We start from the raw sequence: 20,264 nt of genomic DNA, 5'->3' as shown, positions 1-20,264 counted from the left end.
GGAGGTCTTCCTCCAACAGGTTGTTGTGTACATTACACTGTACTGCAGGAGGTCTTCCTCCAACAGGTTGTTGTGTACATTACACTGTACTGCAGGAGGTCTTCCTCCAACAGGTTGTTGTGTACATTACACTGGACTGCAGGAGGTCTTCCTCCAACAGGTTGTTGTGTACATTACACTGTACTGCAGGAGGTCTTCCTCCAACAGGTTGTTGTGTACATTACACTGGACTGCAGGAGGTCTTCCTCCAACAGGTTGTTGTGTACATTACACTGGACTGCAGGAGGTCTTCCTCCAACAGGTTGTTGTGTACATTACACTGTACTGCAGGAGGTCTTCCTCCAACAGGTTGTTGTGTACATTACACTGTACTGCAGGAGGTCTTCCTCCAACAGGTTGTTGTGTACATTACACTGTACTGCAGGAGGTCTTCCTCCAACAGGTTGTTGGGTACATTACACTGTACTGCAGGAGGTCTTCCTCCAACAGGTTGTTGGGTACATTACACTGGACTGCAGGAGGTCTTCCTCCAACAGGTTGTTGGGTACATTACACTGTACTGCAGGAGGTCTTCCTCCAACAGGTTGTTGGGTACATTACACTGTACTGCAGGAGGTCATCCTCCAACAGGTTGTTGTGTACATTACACTGTACTGCAGGAGGTCTTCCTCCAACAGGTTGTTGTGTACATTACACTGGACTGCAGGAGGTTTTCCTCCAACAGGTTGTTGTGTACATTACACTGGACTGCAGGAGGTCTTCCTCCAACAGGTTGTTGTGTACATTACACTGTACTGCAGGAGGTCTTCCTCCAACAGGTTGTTGTGTACATTACACTGTACTGCAGGAGGTCTTCCTCCAACAGGTTGTTGTGTACATTACACTGTACTGCAGGAGGTCTTCCTCCAACAGGTTGTTGTGTACATTACACTGTACTGCAGGAGGTCTTCCTCCAACAGGTTGTTGTGTACATTACACTGTACTGCAGGGGGTCTTCCTCCAACAGGTTGTTGTGTACATTACACTGTACTGCAGGGGGTCTTCCTCCAACAGGTTGTTGTGTACATTACACTGGACTGCAGGAGGTCTTCCTCCAACAGGTTGTTGTGTACATTACACTGGACTGCAGGAGGTCTTCCTCCAACAGGTTGTTGTGTACATTACACTGTACTGCAGGAGGTCTTCCTCCAACAGGTTGTTGTGTACATTACACTGTACTGCAGGAGGTCTTCCTCCAACAGGTTGTTGTGTACATTACACTGGACTGCAGGAGGTCTTCCTCCAACAGGTTGTTGTGTACATTACACTGGACTGCAGGAGGTCTTCCTCCAACAGGTTGTTGTGTACATTACACTGGACTGCAGGAGGTCTTCCTCCAACAGGTTGTTGTGTACATTACACTGTACTGCAGGGGGTCTTCCTCCAACAGGTTGTTGTGTACACTGGACTGCAGGAGGTCTTCCTCCAACAGGTTGTTGTGTACACTGTACTGCAGGAGGTCTTCCTCCAACAGGTTGTTGTGTACATTACACTGTACTGCAGGGGGTCTTCCTCCAACAGGTTGTTGTGTACATTACACTGGACTGCAGGAGGTCTTCCTCCAACAGGTTGTTGTGTACACTGGACTGCAGGAGGTCTTCCTCCAACAGGTTGTTGTGTACATTACACTGTACTGCAGGGGGTCTTCCTCCAACAGGTTGTTGTGTACACTGGACTGCAGGAGGTCTTCCTCCAACAGGTTGTTGTGTACACTGGACTGCAGGAGGTCTTCCTCCAACAGGTTGTTGTGTACATTACACTGGACTGCAGGGGGTCTTCCTCCAACAGGTTGTTGTGTACATTACACTGTACTGCAGGAGGTCTTCCTCCAACAGGTTGTTGTGTACATTACACTGGACTGCAGGAGGTCTTCCTCCAACAGGTTGTTGGGTACATTACACTGGACTGCAGGGGGTCTTCCTCCAACAGGTTGTTGTGTACATTACACTGGACTGCAGGAGGTCTTCCTCCAACAGGTTGTTGTGTACATTACACTGGACTGCAGGAGGTCTTCCTCCAACAGGTTGTTGTGTACATTACACTGGACTGCAGGAGGTCTTCCTCCAACAGGTTGTTGTGTACATTACACTGGACTGCAGGAGGTCTTCCTCCAACAGGTTGTTGTGTACATTACACTGGACTGCAGGGGGTCTTCCTCCAACAGGTTGTTGTGTACATTACACTGGACTGCAGGAGGTCTTCCTCCAGCAGGTTGTGTGTGTGTGTGTGTGTGTTAGACGTTCCACTCACCTATAGCAGCTGTTTGTGTGTGTGTGTGTGTGTGTGTGTGTGTGTGTGTGTGTGTGTGTGTGTGTGTGTGTGTGTGTGTGTGTGTGCTAGACGTTCCACTCACCTGTAGCAGCTGTGTGTGTGTGTGTGTGCTAGACGTTCCACTCACCTATAGCAGCTGTTTGTGTGTGTGTGTGTGTGTGTGTGTGTGTGTGTGTGTGTGTGTGTGTGTGCTAGACGTTCCACTCACCTGTAGCAGCTGTGTGTGTGTGTGTGTGTGTGTGTGTGTGTGTGCTAGACGTTCCACTCACCTGTAGCAGCTGTGTGTGTGTGTGTGTGTGTGTGTGTGTGTGTGTGTGTGTGTGTGTGTGTGTGTGTGTGTGTGTGTGTGTGCTAGACGTTCCACTCACCTGTAGCTGGTGTTGTCAGAGCAGGGTTGATGTGCTCTCACCACTACGAACACGTGTTGGAAGTGAGAGCGTATGTTCTTGGGGGTGAAGGGCTGAGCCCCCGGCTCCTGGAATACGATGGTCACTATGTCATTTCCTATGTGACGCTTCCTCAGGAGCTGTGAGGAGACGGACACAACGGGGGGGGGGGGGAACAACAAACAGATTAAAAACTCTCACGGTAAACATATGAACAACATGTAAAACATATGCCTTTACAATCTATCAATGACTGTAGAATGTGACACATTATTTAAGATTATTTTTTAAATCATTCACTGCGTTGGAACGACAGAGAAAACAGGTCAGCGAACACACAGCCATGTAATTAGTCTCACAGTGAAATGAAGGGCCATCTTGGCTTCACAGCGAGTTACTAGTACGGCTCAGCGTACGGCTCAGCGTACTACTACCACCCTGTCATTTACTTAAATTCCCTGGATTCAGTTGAAAGTGTTACGAATCTCAAGCGTACCAACACAGACCTGTTGTTTGTTGTTGGGTGTGTAGGGCAGCATGGTGGAGACATGGAACATCACCTCGTAGTCCTTATAGGTGGTGTACAGGGAGTGGGTTCCTGTGGAGTCAGCTGGAAGACAGACAGACAGACAGACAGACAGACAGACAGACAGACAGACAGACAGACAGACAGACAGACAGACAGACAGACAGACAGACAGAGACAGACAGACAGAGACAGACAGAGACAGACAGAGACAGACAGACAGTAACTAGAGTTAGTCAGACAGGTTCATAGTCCATGGTCCAAACACACCAAGACAGTCGTGAAGAGGGCACGACAAAACCTTCTCCCCCTCAGGAGACTGAAAAGATTTGGCATGGGTCCCCAGATCCTCAAAAAGGTTCTACAGCTGCACCATCGAGAGCATCCTCACCGGTTGCATCACCGCCTGGTATGGCAAGTGCTCGGCATCTGACCGTAAGGCGTTACAGAGGGTAGTGCGTACGACCCAGTACATCACTGGGGCCAAGCTAACTGCCATCCAGGACCAGGCGATTTCAGAGGAAAGCCCATAAAATTGTCAGAGACTCCAGTCATAGACTGTTTTCTCTGCTACCACACGGCAAGCGGTACCGGAGCACCAAGTCTTGGACCAAAAGTCTCCTTAACAGCTTCTACCCCCAAGTTATAAGACTGCTGAACAATTAATAAAATGGCCACCGGACCATTACATTGACCCCCCCCATTTGTTTTGTACACTGCTGCTACTCTCTGTCTATTATCTATGCATAGTCACTTTACCCCTACCTACATGTACAAATTACCTCTACTAACCTGTACCCCCGCACCCTGACTTGGTACCGGTACCCCCTGTATAAAGCCTCGTTATTGTTATGTTATTGTGTTACTTTGTATTTTAGTCTATTTGGTAAATATTTTCTTAACTCTTCTTGAACTGCACTGTTGGTTAAGGGCTTGTAAGTAAGCATTTCACGGTAAAGTCTACACTTCTTGTATTCAGCATTTCACGGTAAAGTCTACACTTCTTGTATTCAGCATTTCACGGTAAAGTCTACACTTCTTGTATTCAGCATTTCACGGTAAAGTCTACACTTCTTGTATTCAGCATTTCACGGTAAAGTCTACACTTCTTGTATTCGGCGCGTGACAGATAACGTTTTATTTGATTTATAGGTGGTGTACAGGAAGTGAGTCCCAGTAGTGTCAGCTAGAGGACAGACAGGAAGGCTCATAGTGTACAGGAAGTGAGTCCCATTAGTGTCAGCTAGAGGAGGGAGAGAATACAACAGCAGAATGTGGTCAGAATCCTTCTGCTCTGGGTCTATGAATGGGTCCTATTCCCTCTGGGTCTATGAATGGGTCCTATTCCCTCTGCTCTGGGTCTATGAATGGGTCCTATTCCCTCTGGGTCTATGAATGGGTCCTATTCCCTCTGGGTCTATGAATGGGTCCTATTCCCTCTGCTCTGGGTCTATGAATGGGTCCTATTCCCTCTGGGTCTATGAATGGGTCCTATTCCCTCTGGGTCTATGAATGGGTCCTATTCCCTCTGGGTCTATGAATGGGTCCTATTCCCTCTGGGTCTATGAATGGGTCCTATTCCCTCTGCTCTGGGTCTATGAATGGGTCCTATTCCCTCTGCTCTGGGTCTATGAATGGGTCCTATTCCCTCTGGGTCTATGAATGGGTCCTACTCCCTCTGCTCTGGGTCTATGAATGGGTCCTACTCCCTCTGCTCTGGGTCTATGAATGGGTCCTATTCCCTCTGGGTCTATGAATGGGTCCTACTCCCTCTGGGTCTATGAATGGGTCCTACTCCCTCTGCTCTGGGTCTATGAATGGGTCCTATTCCCTCTGGGTCTATGAATGGGTCCTATTCCCTCTGGGTCTATGAATGGGTCCTATTCCCTCTGGGTCTATGAATGGGTCCTATTCCCTCTGGGTCTATGAATGGGTCCTATTCCCTCTGGGTCTATGAATGGGTCCTCTTTACGACTACAAACTGGTGAGCTCTATAGCTTGGTTACCCTGTTACTCTAGGAATTTCCTCTTTAGGGTTCATTGAACGTCATGGTGATTAAAAGAACCAACCGCCAACAACGCATTCTCAGGTGTCGTCGTCGACAACGCATTCTCAGGTGTCGTCGTCGACAACGCATTCTCAGGTGTCGTCGTCGACAACGCAGTCTCAGGTTAGTCGTTGGCAATGTAATGTAGTAATACTCTTGGTGTTAAGCTGGGCATGAGAGAGAGATAACACTGTGTGTGTGTGTGTGTGTGTGTGTGTGTGTGTGTGTGTGTGTGTGTGTGTGTGTGTGTGTGTGTGTGTGTGTGTGTGTGTGTGTGTGTGTGTGTGTGTGTGTAGTAACTTACTCTTAGTGTCCAGCTGGGCTCGGTACTTGGTGAATCCCTTCAGTCGGACCCTCTCCCCCAGCAGCTGTAGGAACTCCTCCAGAGCAGGACCCGCTGAATCATTATTATACATATCCTCTTCACTGCTCTGTCCCGCCGCACAGTACATCACCCCCACCTTCAACTGGAAACTCAACTGCAGAGACAGAGAAAGAGAGGAGAGAGAAGGAGAGAAAGAGAGGAGAGAGAAGGAGAGAGAAGGAAAAAGAGAGAGAGAGAGAGACAGAGACAGAGAGACAGAGAGAGAGAGACAGAGAGAGAGAGACAGAGACAGAGACAGAGACAGAGAGAGAGAGAGAGAGAGAGAGAGAGAGAGAGAGATTACATTCGTGCTATTTAAAGTTCTCTGCAAGTAATAAATTGTGAGACTTTCATGTTATTTTTCTGTTGTCTTATTGGTAACTTTCTCTAAATCCCCAGGTTTTCTCAGAGATCCCAGTTTGAAGACTCCCGGAATCCGGATGGAATAAGCAGGAAAATCCAGAATCCCTCGAGGAAAGTTTGTATCATTTTACAACCCTTCTTGTGTCCTTACCCCCTGTTCGTCCAGCTTCATCAGCTGCTCTGTGACTTTAGGTGTGTTAAGTGCCAGTCTGAGACAGTGGGCGGTCAGCTCTGGAACCAGGTAATCTAGCACCTCTTTGAGGGGTAGACCCCGAGCCAGGCCGTGCTTCGAGGTGGAGGGCACAGCATCTTCCAGAATGGATCCACGCAGGGTGGTGAGCTAGAGGGGAGAGGTGACAGGAAGTGGGGTGAGGAGAGGCAGGAAGAGAGGGATAAAGTGATCCATTATTACACCAGACTGGGGGAGAAACAGAGAGAGAGAGAGAGAGAGAGAGAGAGAGAGAGAATAAATAAAAACAACCCATATTTATGTTTATTTATTTTACTTTTTTGCACATCGTTAAAACACTGTATGAAGTGTCTCTATTCCTTTGGAATTTAAGGCTAAAACTAACTTCCTGAGGGGAGAAAACACACACACACACAGGTTAAAACAACCTTCAGTGGAGGACAGCATGAATAATAGAAAGATCTAGAAGGACCTGCCTTCCTATCTAGACGGACCTGCCTTCCTATCTAGACGGACCTGCCTTCCTATCTAGAAGGACCTGCCTTCCTATCTAGAAGGACCTGCCTTCCTATCTAGACGGACCTGCCTTCCTATCTAGACGGACCTGCCTTCCTATCTAGACGGACCTGCCTTCCTATCTAGACGGACCTGCCTTCCTATCTAGACGGACCTGCCTTCCTATCTAGACGGACCTGCCTTCCTATCTAGACGGACCTGCCTTCCTATCTAGACGGACCTGCCTTCCTATCTAGACGGACCTGCCTTCCTATCTAGACGGACCTGCCTTCCTATCTAGACGGACCTGCCTTCCTATCTAGACGGACCTGCCTTCCTATCTAGACGGACCTGCCTTCCTATCTAGACGGACCTGCCTTCCTATCTAGACGGACCTGCCTTCCTATCTAGACGGACCTGCCTTCCTATCTAGACGGACCTGCCTTCCTATCTAGACGGACCTGCCTTCCTATCTAGACGGACCTGCCTTCCTATCTAGACGGACCTGCCTTCCTATCTAGACGGACCTGCCTTCCTATCTAGAAGGACCTGCCTTCCTATCTAGAAGGACCTGCCTTCCTATCTAGAAGGACCTGCCTTCCTATCTAGAAGGACCTGCCTTCCTATCTAGAAGGACCTGCCTTCCTATCTAGAAGGACCTGCCTTCCTATCTAGAAGGACCTGCCTTCCTATCTAGAAGGACCTGCCTTCCTATCTAGAAGGACCTGCCTTCATATCTCACTAACAGTAAACACACAGAGTCCAGTCCAGTGTGTGTGTGTGTGTGTGTGTGTGTGTGTGTGTGTGTGTGTGTGTGTGTGTGTGTGTGTGTGTGTGTGTGTGTGTGTGTGTGTGTGTGTGTGTGTGTGTGTGTGTGTGTGTGTGTGCATTCATGTCCCTGTGCTCACACTGAGAAGTGACTCACAGTACTGTGTCCTTAGGTTTTTAAATGCGGTTAAATATGCTGGATATTATTACATGTGGTCAAGTGTATTATTGTAGTGTTCTGACGGAGACCCCGTGGAGGTAAATGTGTTGACGGTGGAGAGGACCCAGAACACTGGACTAAACTATTCTTCCTCTGACGTGGTCTCAACCTATACACACTCACAAACCTGCCCACCTTCCAGGCTGGAAATAGCAGCAAGTGGAGAAGAGAAGTGCAGAGGAGGAGGACAGGTGGAGAGAGGAGAGGTGGAATGGAGGAGAGAGGAGAGGTGGAGAGAGGAGAGGTGGAGAGAGGAGAGGTGGAATGGAGGAGAGAAGAGAGGTGGAGAGGAGAGGTGGAGAGAGGAGAGGTGGAATGGAGGAGAGAGGACAGGTGGAGAGAGGAGAGGTAGAGAGAGGAGAGGTGGAATGGAGGAGAGAGGAGAGGTGGAATGGAGGAGAGAGGAGAGGTGGAGAGGAGAGGTAGAGAGAGGAGAGGTGGAATGGAGGAGAGAGGAGAGGTGGAGAGGAGAGGTAGAGAGAGGAGAGGTGGAGAGGAGAGGTAGAGAGGTGGGATGGAGGAGAGAGGACAGGTGTGGGGGACAGGTGAGGAGAGGAGAGGTGGAATGGAGGAGAGAGGAGAGGTGGAATGGAGGAGAGAGGAGAGGTGTGGGGGACAGGTGAGGAGAGGAGAGATGGAATGGAGGAGAGAGGAGAGGTGGAATGGAGGAGAGAGGAGAGGTGGATGGAGGAGAGAGGACAGGTGGAGAGAGGAGAGGTGGAATGGAGGAGAGAGGACAGGTGGAGAGAGGAGAGGTGGAATGGAGGAGAGAGGACAGGTGGAGAGAGGAGAGGTGGAATGGAGGAGAGAGGAGAGGTGTAGAGAGGAGAGGTGGAATGGAGGAGAGAGGACAGGTGGAGAGAGGAGAGGTGGAATGGAGGAGAGAGGAGAGGTGGAATGGAGGAGAGGACAGGTGGAGAGAGGAGAGGTGGAATAGAGGAGATAGGAGAGGTGGAGAGAGGAGAGGTGGAATGGAGGAGAGAGGAGAGGTGGAGAGAGGAGAGGTGGAATGGAGGAGAGAGGAGAGGTGGAGAGGAGGAGAGAGGAGAGGTGGAGAGAGGAGAGGTGGAATGGAGGAGAGAGGACAGGTGGAATGGAGGAGAGGTGGAGAGGTGGAATGGAGGAGAGGACAGGTGGAGAGAGGAGAGGTGGAATGGAGGAGAGAGGAGAGGTGGAATAGAGGAGAGAGGAGAGGTGGAGAGAGGAGAGGTGGAGAGAGGAGAGGTGGAATGGAGGAGAGGTGGAATGGAGGAGAGAGGAGAGGTGGAATGGAGGAGAGAGGACAGGTGGAGAGAGGACAGGTGGAGAGAGGAGAGAGGACAGGTGGAGAGAGGACAGGTGGAGAGGACAGGTGGAGAGAGGAGAGAGGACAGGTGGAGAGAGGAGAGAGGACAGGTGGAGAGAGGAGAGAGGACAGGTGGAGAGAGGAGAGAGGACAGGTGGAGAGGACAGGTGGAGAGAGGAGAGAGGACAGGTGGAGAGAGGACAGGTGGAGAGAGGACAGGTGGAGAGAGGAGAGAGGACAGGTGGAGAGAGGACAGGTGGAGAGAGGAGAGAGAAGTGCAGAGGTGGAGAAGAGAGGAGAGAAGGGGAGGGATGATAACATTACTGGTTACAATACTGCAGGCTCTCAGGAAAAGGAGTGAGGTAGAGAGGGCGGGAGAGGAGGAAGGGAGGGGTAGAGAGCAGGTGATGGGGATGACTGACATTGTTGCCTATAACATACCAGGGTCTAAGGAATTGAAGAGGTAGTTGAAGCTGATGGACTTGAGAAGTTGAGATCAATGAGTTGTGGTGAATGAAGAGGAGAGAATACACTATGAACAAGCCTGGTTATTCACTAGAATGAACAAGAGCAGGGAGAAAGGACAGACTGGAGGGGAGACGGGTGAGAAACCAGGGGCTTTAGTTAGTGTCTTGTTACCTCGCTGGTTCTGAAGATGACTCTGTAGGTGTACTGCTGTCCATGCTCCTTGTGTTCCTCCAGCTTCTCTCTCCTCAGACTCACTGCTACTGGACCCAGAGTCTCATCCACACCCAGGTAGTTCCAATGCTCTGGACGAGAGAGGGAGCGAGAGAGAGAGGGACGAGAGAGAGGGAGGGACGAGAGAGAGGGAGGGACGAGAGAGAGGGAGGGACGAGAGAGAGGGAGGGACGAGAGAGAGAGAGGGAGGGAAAGAGAGCGAGGGAAAGAGAGAGAGGGAGGGAAAGAGAGCGAGGGAAAGAGAGAGGAAAGAGAGAGCGGGAAAGAGAGAGCGGGAAAGAGAGAGAGGAAAGAGAGAGAGGAAAGAGAGCGAGAGGGAGGGACGAGAGAGAGGGAAAGAGAGAGAGGAAAGAGAGAGAGGAAAGAGAGAGAGGAAAGAGAGAGAGGGAAAGAGAGAGAGGGAAAGAGAGAGAGAGGGAAAGAGAGAGAGAGGGACGAGAGGGAGGGAAAGAGAGAGAGGAAAGAGAGAGAGGGAAAGAGAGAGAGGAAAGAGAGAGAGGGAAAGAGAGGGAGGGAAAGAGAGGGAGGGAAAGAGAGAGAGGAAAGAGAGAGAGGGAAAGAGAGAGTGGGAAAGAGAGAGTGGGAAAGAGAGAGTGGGAAAGAGAGAGAGGAAAGAGAGAGAGGGAAAGAGAGAGAGAGGGACGAGAGCGAGGGAAAGAGAGAGAGGAAAGAGAGAGAGGGAAAGAGAGGGAGGGAAAGAGAGAGAGGAAAGAGAGAGAGGGAAAGAGAGAGAGGAAAGAGAGAGAGGAAAGAGAGAGAGGAAAGCGAGAGAGGGAAAGAGAGGGAGGGAAAGAGAGAGAGGAAAGAGAGAGAGGGAAAGAGAGAGAGGAAAGAGAGAGAGGGAAAGAGAGAGAGGAAAGAGAGAGAGGGAAAGAGAGAGAGGGAAAGAGAGAGAGGAAAGAGAGAGAGGGAAAGAGAGAGAGGGAAAGAGAGAGAGGGAGCGTGGGTGCGAGACCGGAAGAGGGGGATTTTTTGAAAATATATTTGCAATATAAGAGAAGTAGCACACACAGCCTGATGTCAACCTACAGCCTGATGTCAATCTACACTACAGCCTGATGTCAACCTACAGCCTGATGTCAACCTACAGCCTGATGTCAACCTACAGCCTGATGTCAACCTACACTACAGCCTGATGTCAACCTACAGCCTGATGTCAACCTACAGCCTGATGTCAACCTACAGCCTGATGTCAACCTACAGCCTGATGTCAACCTACACTACAGCCTGATGTCAACCTACAGCCTGATGTCAACCTACAGCCTGATGTCAACCTACACTACAGCCTGATGTCAACCTAGAGCCTGATGTCAACCTAGAGCCTGATGTCAACCTACAGCCTGATGTCAACCTACAGCCTGATGTCAACCTACAGCCCGGTGTCAACCTACAGCCCGGTGTCAACCTACAGCCCGGTGTCAACCTACAGCCCGGTGTCAACCTACAGCCCGATGTCAACCTACAGCCCGATGTCAACCTACAGCCCGATGTCAACCTACAGCCCGATGTCAACCTACAGCCCGATGTCAACCTACAGCCCGATGTCAACCTACAGCCCGATGTCAACCTACAGCCCGATGTCAACCTACAGCCCGATGTCAACCTACAGCCCGATGTCAACCTACAGCCCGATGTCAACCTACAGCCCGATGTCAACCTACAGCCCGATGTCAACCTACAGCCCGATGTCAACCTACAGCCTGATGTCAATCTACAGCCTGATGTCAACCTACAGCCTGATGTCAACCTACAGCCTGATGTCAACCTGATGTCAACCTACAGCCTGATGTCAACCTACAGCCTGATGTCAACCTACCTGCTTTCAGATTCTATTTTCAGACAATCTTATATTTCCAAAGATCAAATATCCAGATGACTTTAGAAATGAATAAATCAACATCTCTATGGTCTGTAGTAGTAGGACCTTAACTCTCCCTCCCTCCCTCCTTGTAGGTAGAAGCACTTCCTGTCATAGTACCCCAGGTCCCTCCCTCTCACCTCTCAGATAGAAGTACTTCCTGTAGTAGTAAGCCCCCAGGTCACAGTGTTCTACAGATCGTTTGGCCCTGTCGGCGTGTTGTCCCTGTCCATCTTTAGGGGCCTCCAGCACGGCCACCCCGGCATTGGTGAAGTGGGGGAGAGTGGTCTCCAGGGGCCCCTCCTCTGAGCCACCCCCCCCAGAGCTCCCTCCACTGCCTATACTCCCCTGCTGGGAGGGGGAAGAGGAGCAATGTTAGATTGGAGGTAAAGGTAAAGGGGTAACATTTATTTGAGTTGACATAAGCATACAGTACATGCTTATAAACTGCTTATGAATGCATTATGTACGGGTTCTAAATGTGTTAAAACCTCTTAAGGCTCGCGGGGGAGTGTTCGGAAGTTCGGATGAATGACGTGCCCAAAGTAAACTGCCTGTTACTCAGGCCCAGAAGCTGGGATATGCATAATTTGTAGCATTGGATAGAAAAACTGTTAAAATAATGTCTGTGAGTATAACAGAACTGATATGGCAGGCGAAAACCCAAGGAAAATTGTGACCAACATTTTTTTTTTTTTTTAGGTCACAGGCCATTTCAATGATAGCCTCTGGGAAAACAAATATGACCCAGATTGCAGTTCCTAGGGCTTCCACTAGATGTCAACAGTCTTTAGAAAGGGTTTCAGGCTTGTCTTTTGAAAAATGAACAAGTTGTTCCAAGGTGTCTCTCATTAGAAAAGTAGTCTTGTTGCGTGCGTGAATGAGGTCCGCGCTCTTCGTAATTTATCTTCCCTATTGAACATACTATTCTCCGTCTCAAATATGATCGTTTATTTAGATATTAGAGTACCTGAGGATTAATTAGAAACATCGTTTGACTTGTTTGGACGAACTTTACCGGTAACGAGAGGATTAATGAAATCAACGGCGCCAACTAAACAGACTTTTTTGGATATAAAGAGGGACTTTATCGAACAAAACGACCATTCATTGTGTAGCTGGGACCCTTGGGATTGCAAACAGTATATTGTGTGGGTGTGTGCCTGCATGCATTCGTATTGCCGGTGTGTGTCCATGCCAGTGTATTTATGGTATCCTCGTCCTACCTGTTTAGAAGGGCGGATGTTCCTTTCTCCCTCTCCTCCCAGTTCCTTCCTGAAACAGGGACAGTTCAGCACCAATTCATTGCTCTGGTCATCCCCAGGATCCAGGGCAGGGTTAGTGCCATGTCCCCCTCCTGTACCTGGACACCCCTCCTTCCCACTTAGCTCCTCCTGCGACCCGCACGGAGACCCGCCCCCAGCGTATACTCCGCTCTGATTGGACGAGAGGGAGGAAGTGGCAGAGGCCGAGGCGGCGGCGGCAGCCGAAGCTCCTGTGGTGGTGTTCTTGCGTTTCCCGCCGGACTGTCGTCCCTGGATGGCCTCGTTGAGGTCGAAGAGGATACTCTGCACGTCAAAGTGGGCGAAGCCCTTCTGACAGATCCAGGGTTTGGGGCTGTTACCGTCCTCCCGCCCCCCGTCTTCTATGTCTGATCCGGCACGGGACGAGTCGCCCTCGGCCTTGACGCTACGAAGCTTCCGGAAGATGGACTCCCCGCCCGTCTCCGACTGGAATAAGATAAAAATGTACTTCATTATCCCCATGTTGTTTGCTTCACTGTGCATAAACACAAACACATTAACAAATAAAGTATGGGTAAAACATTTTGATAAGATTGATGAAATGTAATATTGGTGTAATGTACAGACTCATAATAACAAAGTGAAACAGAAACATATCAAGTATAGACCACTACAGACAAGATAGATACAATCAACCAATGAGGGGATAGTAAAACCGTGCAGTTCGTGTTCAATACCTTGGATCTCCTTTTGAGTTGTTTCTCCCTTTCCTTCAGGCGACTGGCGGGGCTACCTCTGGCAGTACCCAGGGGTCCATCAGGCAGATCTAAGGCTGCCTGTTTGTGCGGGGCGACCGTCAGCAGCTCCCCGAGTCTGTCCGGTGCCGGGCTGCGCTGGTCTGGTGCATCCTGGGATGTATAACCCTGGAAAGAATGGATTTATTTGACATATTTAAAATACATATAGAGTTGCCTCAGGAATATAACAATACATATATTCAACAAGTAAAAATTAGGTTTAGGAAGATTAGGTTAATTTGAACATCTTGGTACATATGTAGAACCATACATAAAATGTGATTTAATGATAAAAATGAAAATATATATGGACAGCGCATCATAAATAACTGATATATATCAGTAAGTTATACCACTAAATCAATCATTTAAGACACAAACCTTGAGCATATCGAAGAAGCTCTCCTCTGAGCCTGTATGTTTGTCTATGGAGGACGTGCTGCCGTACTCTCGGTGCATGGGCGTCCAGCCAGAGAAGGACCAGCCCTCGCCCCCGTCACCCTCTAACTCAGAGATAGTGATGTCACTGTTGGATCGCTGGCGGATACGCCTCATGCCTTTACGCGGCGAGCCCTGGTAGCCGTCTGGCGACAGGTAGCGGTTGTCTTTGCTGTGATGTCTGCCGTGGTGCATCTTGCTCTTCAGGGTGTTGTGGATGTTCCGGAGCATCGACGAGTCCTGAGGGCTGATCAGGTGCCCCAGTTTAGCTGACATGCTGCTATGGGCCGTGGGCGCCGAGCCTGAACCCGACCCGGAGCTCCGCTCTCGTTCTCTTTCTCCGCCCGACCCGCGTTCTCCGCCCGACCCGCGTTCTCCGCCACCTGAAGATGACATGGTAGAACTTGGAGAGTCCGTATCTACGGTGATGTGCCACACTCCACCCGTTCCGTCCCTTTTGGGGGGCCAGTCTGCCACGCGGGCCCTGACCCCCATCTTGGGAACCCCCGGGGTGGAGGATGAAGAGGAGCCGGACGAGGAAGAGGAGGTGAGGTGGGCGCTTTCGGAGCGGGGTGGTGGGGCGCCACCGTTGGGGAGACGCAGACGGCGAGTGTAGAATTCATCAGAGGCAGGTACCGAGCCGCCCACCGAACGCTCCGTCTGAGACCGCTTCAGACTGGTCATGGTGGGTAAGGTTAGGGGGTAAGGTGGAGCTCAGCAGTAGAGATGGAGCATTATGCCCAGGGAGAGGAGAGGATAGAGAGCCTCACAGAGCATTGGTGGCTGGGAGGACTGGAGGAGGGCGGACAGAACGTTGTAGCTAGTGCTGGTTCTCCTCAGGTCTGCATGCTGCTTCGGTCTCTGGTGGGCACGGTGGACTCTACAGAGGAGAGAGAGAGAGGAAGGGAGAGGAGAGAGAGAGGAGAGCGAGAGAGGAAGAGGAGAGCGAGAGAGGAAGAGGAGAGCGAGAGAGGAAGAGGAGAGAAAGAGGAGACCAAGCGAGAGAGAGGGAAAGAGAGAGGAAGAGGAGAGACAGAGGAAGAGGAGTGAGAGGAAGAGGACAGAGAAGAAAATGGTTAGATTCTGGGTTAGGCCTCAATGTCAGAGAGGCTATAATACATCTGAAGTAGTTTTTTTATCAAGCAGAAGAAACAAATAGACATTACATGAGATCCAGACAGCTGTTGTTAAAGAGCACCTGAATGTCTCTGTGACAGAAACTAGCATCTACGTACACAAGACCTGCTAAGACTTGTATTCACAGAACCTTAATCTCTTAAAACCTTTTCTCAATAGGGGGGCGCCATTTCGACTTTGTAAAAAAACGTTCCCAAATTAAACTGCCTCGTACTCAATTCTTGCTCGTACAATATGCATATTATTATTACTATTGGATAGAAAACACTCTCTAGTTTCTAAAACCGTTTGAATTATATCTGTGAGTAAAACAGAACTCATTTTGCTCATTTCGACATGCACTGCATACGCCTTCCCCTAGATGTCAGTAAGCAGTGAGAATTGGAATGGTGTTTCTAGGTAGATCTGAGGCCGTATAAAAGCTCTTGGAACCGGGGGTGCAATCTTTTCAACGTTCCGTCATGACGCGAGACAGACCTCAGGATTGCATTCTGAAAAGCTCTCGTTATAGGAGTTAGATTTATCCGGCTCTGATTTTATTCGATATAGGTGTTAAAAACATCATAATGTAGTTCATTTAAACCGAGTTATATCAGTTTATATCAGTTTATTGCGATTTTCGGTATTTTGTTTGTGCTGCGTTATGGTGAGTTGGACACGTTTGCGCCACATGGCTAATGTTTGCTGCTAATTCCAAAGTTGAAGACGACAATCTACAACCGAGCAACGATTATTCTGGACAAAGGACAACTTGCACAAGATTCTGATGGAAGCTCATCAAATAGTAAGAACTATTTATGATGTTAATTCGTTGTTCTGTTGAAAAATGTCAAACTACTATTCCGCCATTAATTTCTGTGCGGTCTCGCTTTAACGCACGCTGTATGTCGTAGTAACGTTAATTTAAAAAATCTAACACAGCGGTTGCATTAAGAACTAATGTATCTTTCATTTGCTGTCCAACCTGTATTTTTTAGTCAAGTTTATGATTAGTTATTGATTAGATTAGGTGCCTCTCCCAAGATTTCTCCCGACATTTTGTTTGCATTTTGGCTACTATTCATATTGTATAACCACGATTTGTGCCGCTAAATATGCACATTTTCGAACAAACCATATATGTATTGTGTAATATGATGTTATAGGACTGTCATCTGATGAAGTTTTGAGAAGGTTAGTGAAAAATGTAATATTTTTTGCTGGTTTATTCGCTATCGCTAACGTGCATGAATCAATGCTGCTGTGTGGTTGGCTATTATAGTAAGCTAATATAATGCTATATTGTGTTTTCGCTGTAAAACACTTAAAAAATCTGAAATATTGGCTGGATTCACAAGATGTTGGTCTTTCATTTGCTGTACGCTGTGTATTTTTCATAAATGTTTTATGATGAGTATTTAGGTAATTCACGTTGGTCTCTGTAGTTATTCTAGCTGCTTTGGTGAGATTTTGTGATGGTGGCTGCAATGTAAAACTATGATTTATACCTGAAATATGCACATTTTTCGAACAAAACATATGCTATACAATAAATATGTTATCAGACTGTCATCTGATGAAGTTGTTTCTTGGTTAGTGACTATTTATATCTTTATTTGGTCGAATTTGTGATAGCTACCTATGCAGTAAAAAAATGGTGGAGAAAAAAAAGTTGGGTCTTTTGCTATCGTGGTTAGCTAATAGAAATACATATTGTGTCTTCCCTGTAAAACATTTTAAGAATCAGAAATGATGGCTGGATTCACAAGATGTGTATCTTTCATCTGGTGTCTTGGACTTGTGATTTCATGATATTTAGATGCTAGTATTTACTTGTGGCGCTATGCTAGGCTATGCTAGTCAGTTTCTTTACTGATGAGGGTGCTCCCGGATCCGGGATGAGTACCAAGTAAAAGTTAAGAGAATAATAATTTAAGATGGGCTACTTCAGTTCATTTCAAACCAACTGATTACCTAAGATAACACAACGCTTATCAGTTAACACATGGCTGTTCATTATCAGAGATAGCTACACTATATATACAAAAGTATGTGGACACCCCTTCAAATTAGTGGATTCAGCTATTTCAGCCATACCTGTTGATGACAAGTGTGTAAAATTGAGCACACAGCCATGCAATCTCCATAGACAAACATTGGCTGTAGAATGGCTTTACTGAAGAGCTCAGGGACTTAACATGGCACCGTCATAGGATGCCACCTTTCCAACAAGTCAGTTCATCAAATTTGAGCCCTGCTAGAGCTGCCCCGGTCTGTAAGTGCTGTTATTGTGAAACGTCTAGAAGCAACAAGATCTCAGCCACGAAGTGATAGGTCACACAATCTCATAGAACGGGACCACCGAGTGCTGAAGTGTGTAAAAATCGTCTGTAATCGGTTGCAACACTCAATACTGAGTTCCAAATTGTTACCACAAAGTTGGTGAAGCTTGAACTGTTCCTCGGGAGCTTCATGAAATGGGTTTCCATGGCTGAGCAGCCGCACACAAGCCTAAGATCACCATGCGCAATGCCAAGTGTCGACTGGAGTGGTGTAAAGCTCGCAGCCATTGGACTCTGGAGCAGTGGAAACACGTTCTCTGGAGTGGTGTAAAGCTCGCAGCCATTGGACTCTGGAGCAGTGGAAACACGTTCTCTGGAGTGGTGTAAAGCTCGCAGCCATTGGACTCTGGAGCAGTGGAAACACGTTCTCTGGAGTGGTGTAAAGCTCAACGCCATTGGACTCTGGAGCGGTGGAAACACGTTCTCTGGAGTGGTGTAAAGCTCAACGCCATTGGACTCTGGAGCAGTGGAAACACGTTCTCTGGAGTGGTGTAAAGCTCAACGCCATTGGACTCTGGAGCGGTGGAAACACGTTCTCTGGAGTGATGTAAAGCTCAACGCCATTGGACTCTGGAGCAGTGGAAACACGTTCTCTGGAGTGGTGTAAAGCTCAACGCCATTGGACTCTGGAGCAGTGGAAACACGTTCTCTGGAGTGGTGTAAAGCTCAACGCCATTGGACTCTGGAGCGGTGGAAACACGTTCTCTGGAGTGGTGTAAAGCTCGCCGCCATTGGACTCTGGAGCAGTGGAAACACGTTCTCTGGAGTGGTGTAAAGCTCAACGCCATTGGACTCTGGAGCAGTGGAAACACGTTCTCTGGAGTGGTGTAAAGCTCAACGCCATTGGACTCTGGAGCAGTGGAAACACGTTCTCTGGAGTGATGAATTAACCTTCACCATCTGGCAGTCTGATGGATGAATCAATGTTTGGTGGATGACAGGAGAACACGACCTGCCATCATGCATAGTGCCAATTATAAAGTTTGGTGGAGGAGGAATAATTGTCTGGTGCTGTTTTTCATGGTTCGGGCTAGGCCCCATAGTTCCAGTGAAGGGAAATCTTAACGCTACAGCATACAATTACATTCTAGACGATTCTGTGCTTCCAGCTTTGTGGCAACAGTTTGGGGAAGGCCCTTTCCTGTTTCAGCATGACAATGCCCCGTTGCCCAAAGCAAGGTACATACAGAAATGGTTTGTCGAGATCGGTGTGGAAGAACTTGACTGGCCTGCACAAAGCCCTGACCTCAACCCCAACCCCAACAAACAACTTTGGGATGAATTGGAACGCCAACTGCGAGCCAGGCCTAATCACCCAACATCAGTGCCCGACCTCACTAATGCTCATGGCTGTTCCTATAGCACACAATCAAAATGTACTCTGAGAGAGAGAAAGAAAAAGAGAAAGAGAGAGAGAGAGAGAGAGAAAGAGAGAGAGAGAGAGAGAGAGAAAGAGAGAGAGAAGAGAGAGAAAGAGAGAAAGAGAGAGAGAGAGAAAGAGAGAGAGAGGAGAGAGGAGAAAGAGAGAGAGACAAGAAGCAGATAGAAAGAAGAGAGAAATCATGATCGAGAGAGATGATCACGTTGAGAAGATCAACAGTCCATGACGTCTCTCTCCTCTGTGTGATTGTGTAATGTTAAAGCCCTCTCCATCATGCAACCTGACAAACTATTTCCTTCTCTCTGTGACTGTCAGATAAAGTCAGATAGACATTTTAATAGGCTAATTGCTTAGTCTTATCACAGGTCACGTCAGGTAAAAAAACAGAGACACGTTCCGAATGGACCCAAAGACAGTCAGACAAGTTCTGAAAAGGACCGTGGAACACAGACCCAAACAAACCAGTGCAGGTTAATCAGAGAGAACCGTTCAGATCTGAGAGCAGAAAGACAGAGGAAGAAACCAATGACCGGGCGATGCCAGCGCCATCGATAAACAAGTGATACTGACCAAATGAGCCACAGTTACCTGTCCTTAAAAACAGATCACCTAAAAAGTTTTTACTTTCCTAAAGCAATAATGGTCCACCTTACGGTTCAGCTGTCAGAGATGTGAGTGTTAAATGCATCAGGGCGTCAGTCGTCTGTACCGGCACCAAAACTACAGGATTTTTCCTTCATAGCTTGTTCTCCATTTTCTTTTTAAATAGCGAGCCAATTTGACTGATTTAAACTAGTTTTCTCACGTCTCTCTCGTCCCTCTGCAGCAGACATATGGTGAGCAATATGTCTGGAACATCGAATCACAATACAAATCACACTATCGAATCGCAATTCATATAGAATTGTGAGAATCGCAATACATATCGTATCGGCACCTAAGTATCGTTAAATATGCGGGCAGCATTTTTCCGACACAGACATGCAATTTCTTTATTCTTGTCAGATAAGCTATAGAGATATAGGCGTACAGAAAAAGGGAAATTCATACATTTTCAAATCAGGATTTTTTATTTTATTTTATATAAAGTATTATATTGTTAGATTACAAGAGTAACTCTGGTGGGCCTAAAACATTCTTCCTCACCTCAAGTTCAACTGTCGGAGTCAGTGGGAGCGCAGGTGTGCACTGCCTTCGTAGGCCTGCAGTAGCTAAAGCCTAATAGCCTCCCACACCACACCTTCACACAAATAGTTCCTACACTCTATTAGGGTCATATAAAAAGTAAGTCGAGCCATTGTTTATAGGGACAATATAAAACAGGTTATTATATTGCGGCATTAAATTAAACTTATTTTTGCATCTCAGCCTCCTTGGTTTTTTATTTTCATGCGAGTAACATAGTAGCCTAATTCTATTATGGCAGCAAATAAA

At 47.9% G+C, this 20,264-nt stretch overlaps 1 protein-coding gene across 1 annotated transcript in view; it reads right to left on the bottom strand.

The window, feature by feature from the left end:
• Positions 1 to 14,675, bottom strand: part of sipa1l1 (signal-induced proliferation-associated 1 like 1) — a 62,149-nt gene extending 47,474 nt beyond the window's left edge. The window contains exons 1-9 of the mRNA XM_038962694.1: positions 13,935 to 14,675; positions 13,494 to 13,679; positions 12,739 to 13,242; positions 11,653 to 11,860; positions 9,595 to 9,725; positions 6,149 to 6,337; positions 5,575 to 5,749; positions 3,203 to 3,306; positions 2,679 to 2,836 (exon numbers count right to left, since the gene is read on the bottom strand). Of these exons, the coding sequence (XP_038818622.1) occupies positions 2,679 to 2,836; positions 3,203 to 3,306; positions 5,575 to 5,749; positions 6,149 to 6,337; positions 9,595 to 9,725; positions 11,653 to 11,860; positions 12,739 to 13,242; positions 13,494 to 13,679; positions 13,935 to 14,675 (2,396 nt within the window). The remainder of the gene's footprint in view (positions 1 to 2,678; positions 2,837 to 3,202; positions 3,307 to 5,574; positions 5,750 to 6,148; positions 6,338 to 9,594; positions 9,726 to 11,652; positions 11,861 to 12,738; positions 13,243 to 13,493; positions 13,680 to 13,934) is intronic.
• Between the last annotated feature and the right edge of the window lie 5,589 nt (positions 14,676 to 20,264).

The sequence above is a fragment of the Salvelinus namaycush genome, chromosome 24 (assembly GCF_016432855.1).
Source record: "Salvelinus namaycush isolate Seneca chromosome 24, SaNama_1.0, whole genome shotgun sequence".
Taxonomy (NCBI): Eukaryota; Metazoa; Chordata; class Actinopteri; order Salmoniformes; family Salmonidae; genus Salvelinus; species Salvelinus namaycush.
This window is presented reverse-complemented; position numbering and strand designations above follow the sequence as displayed.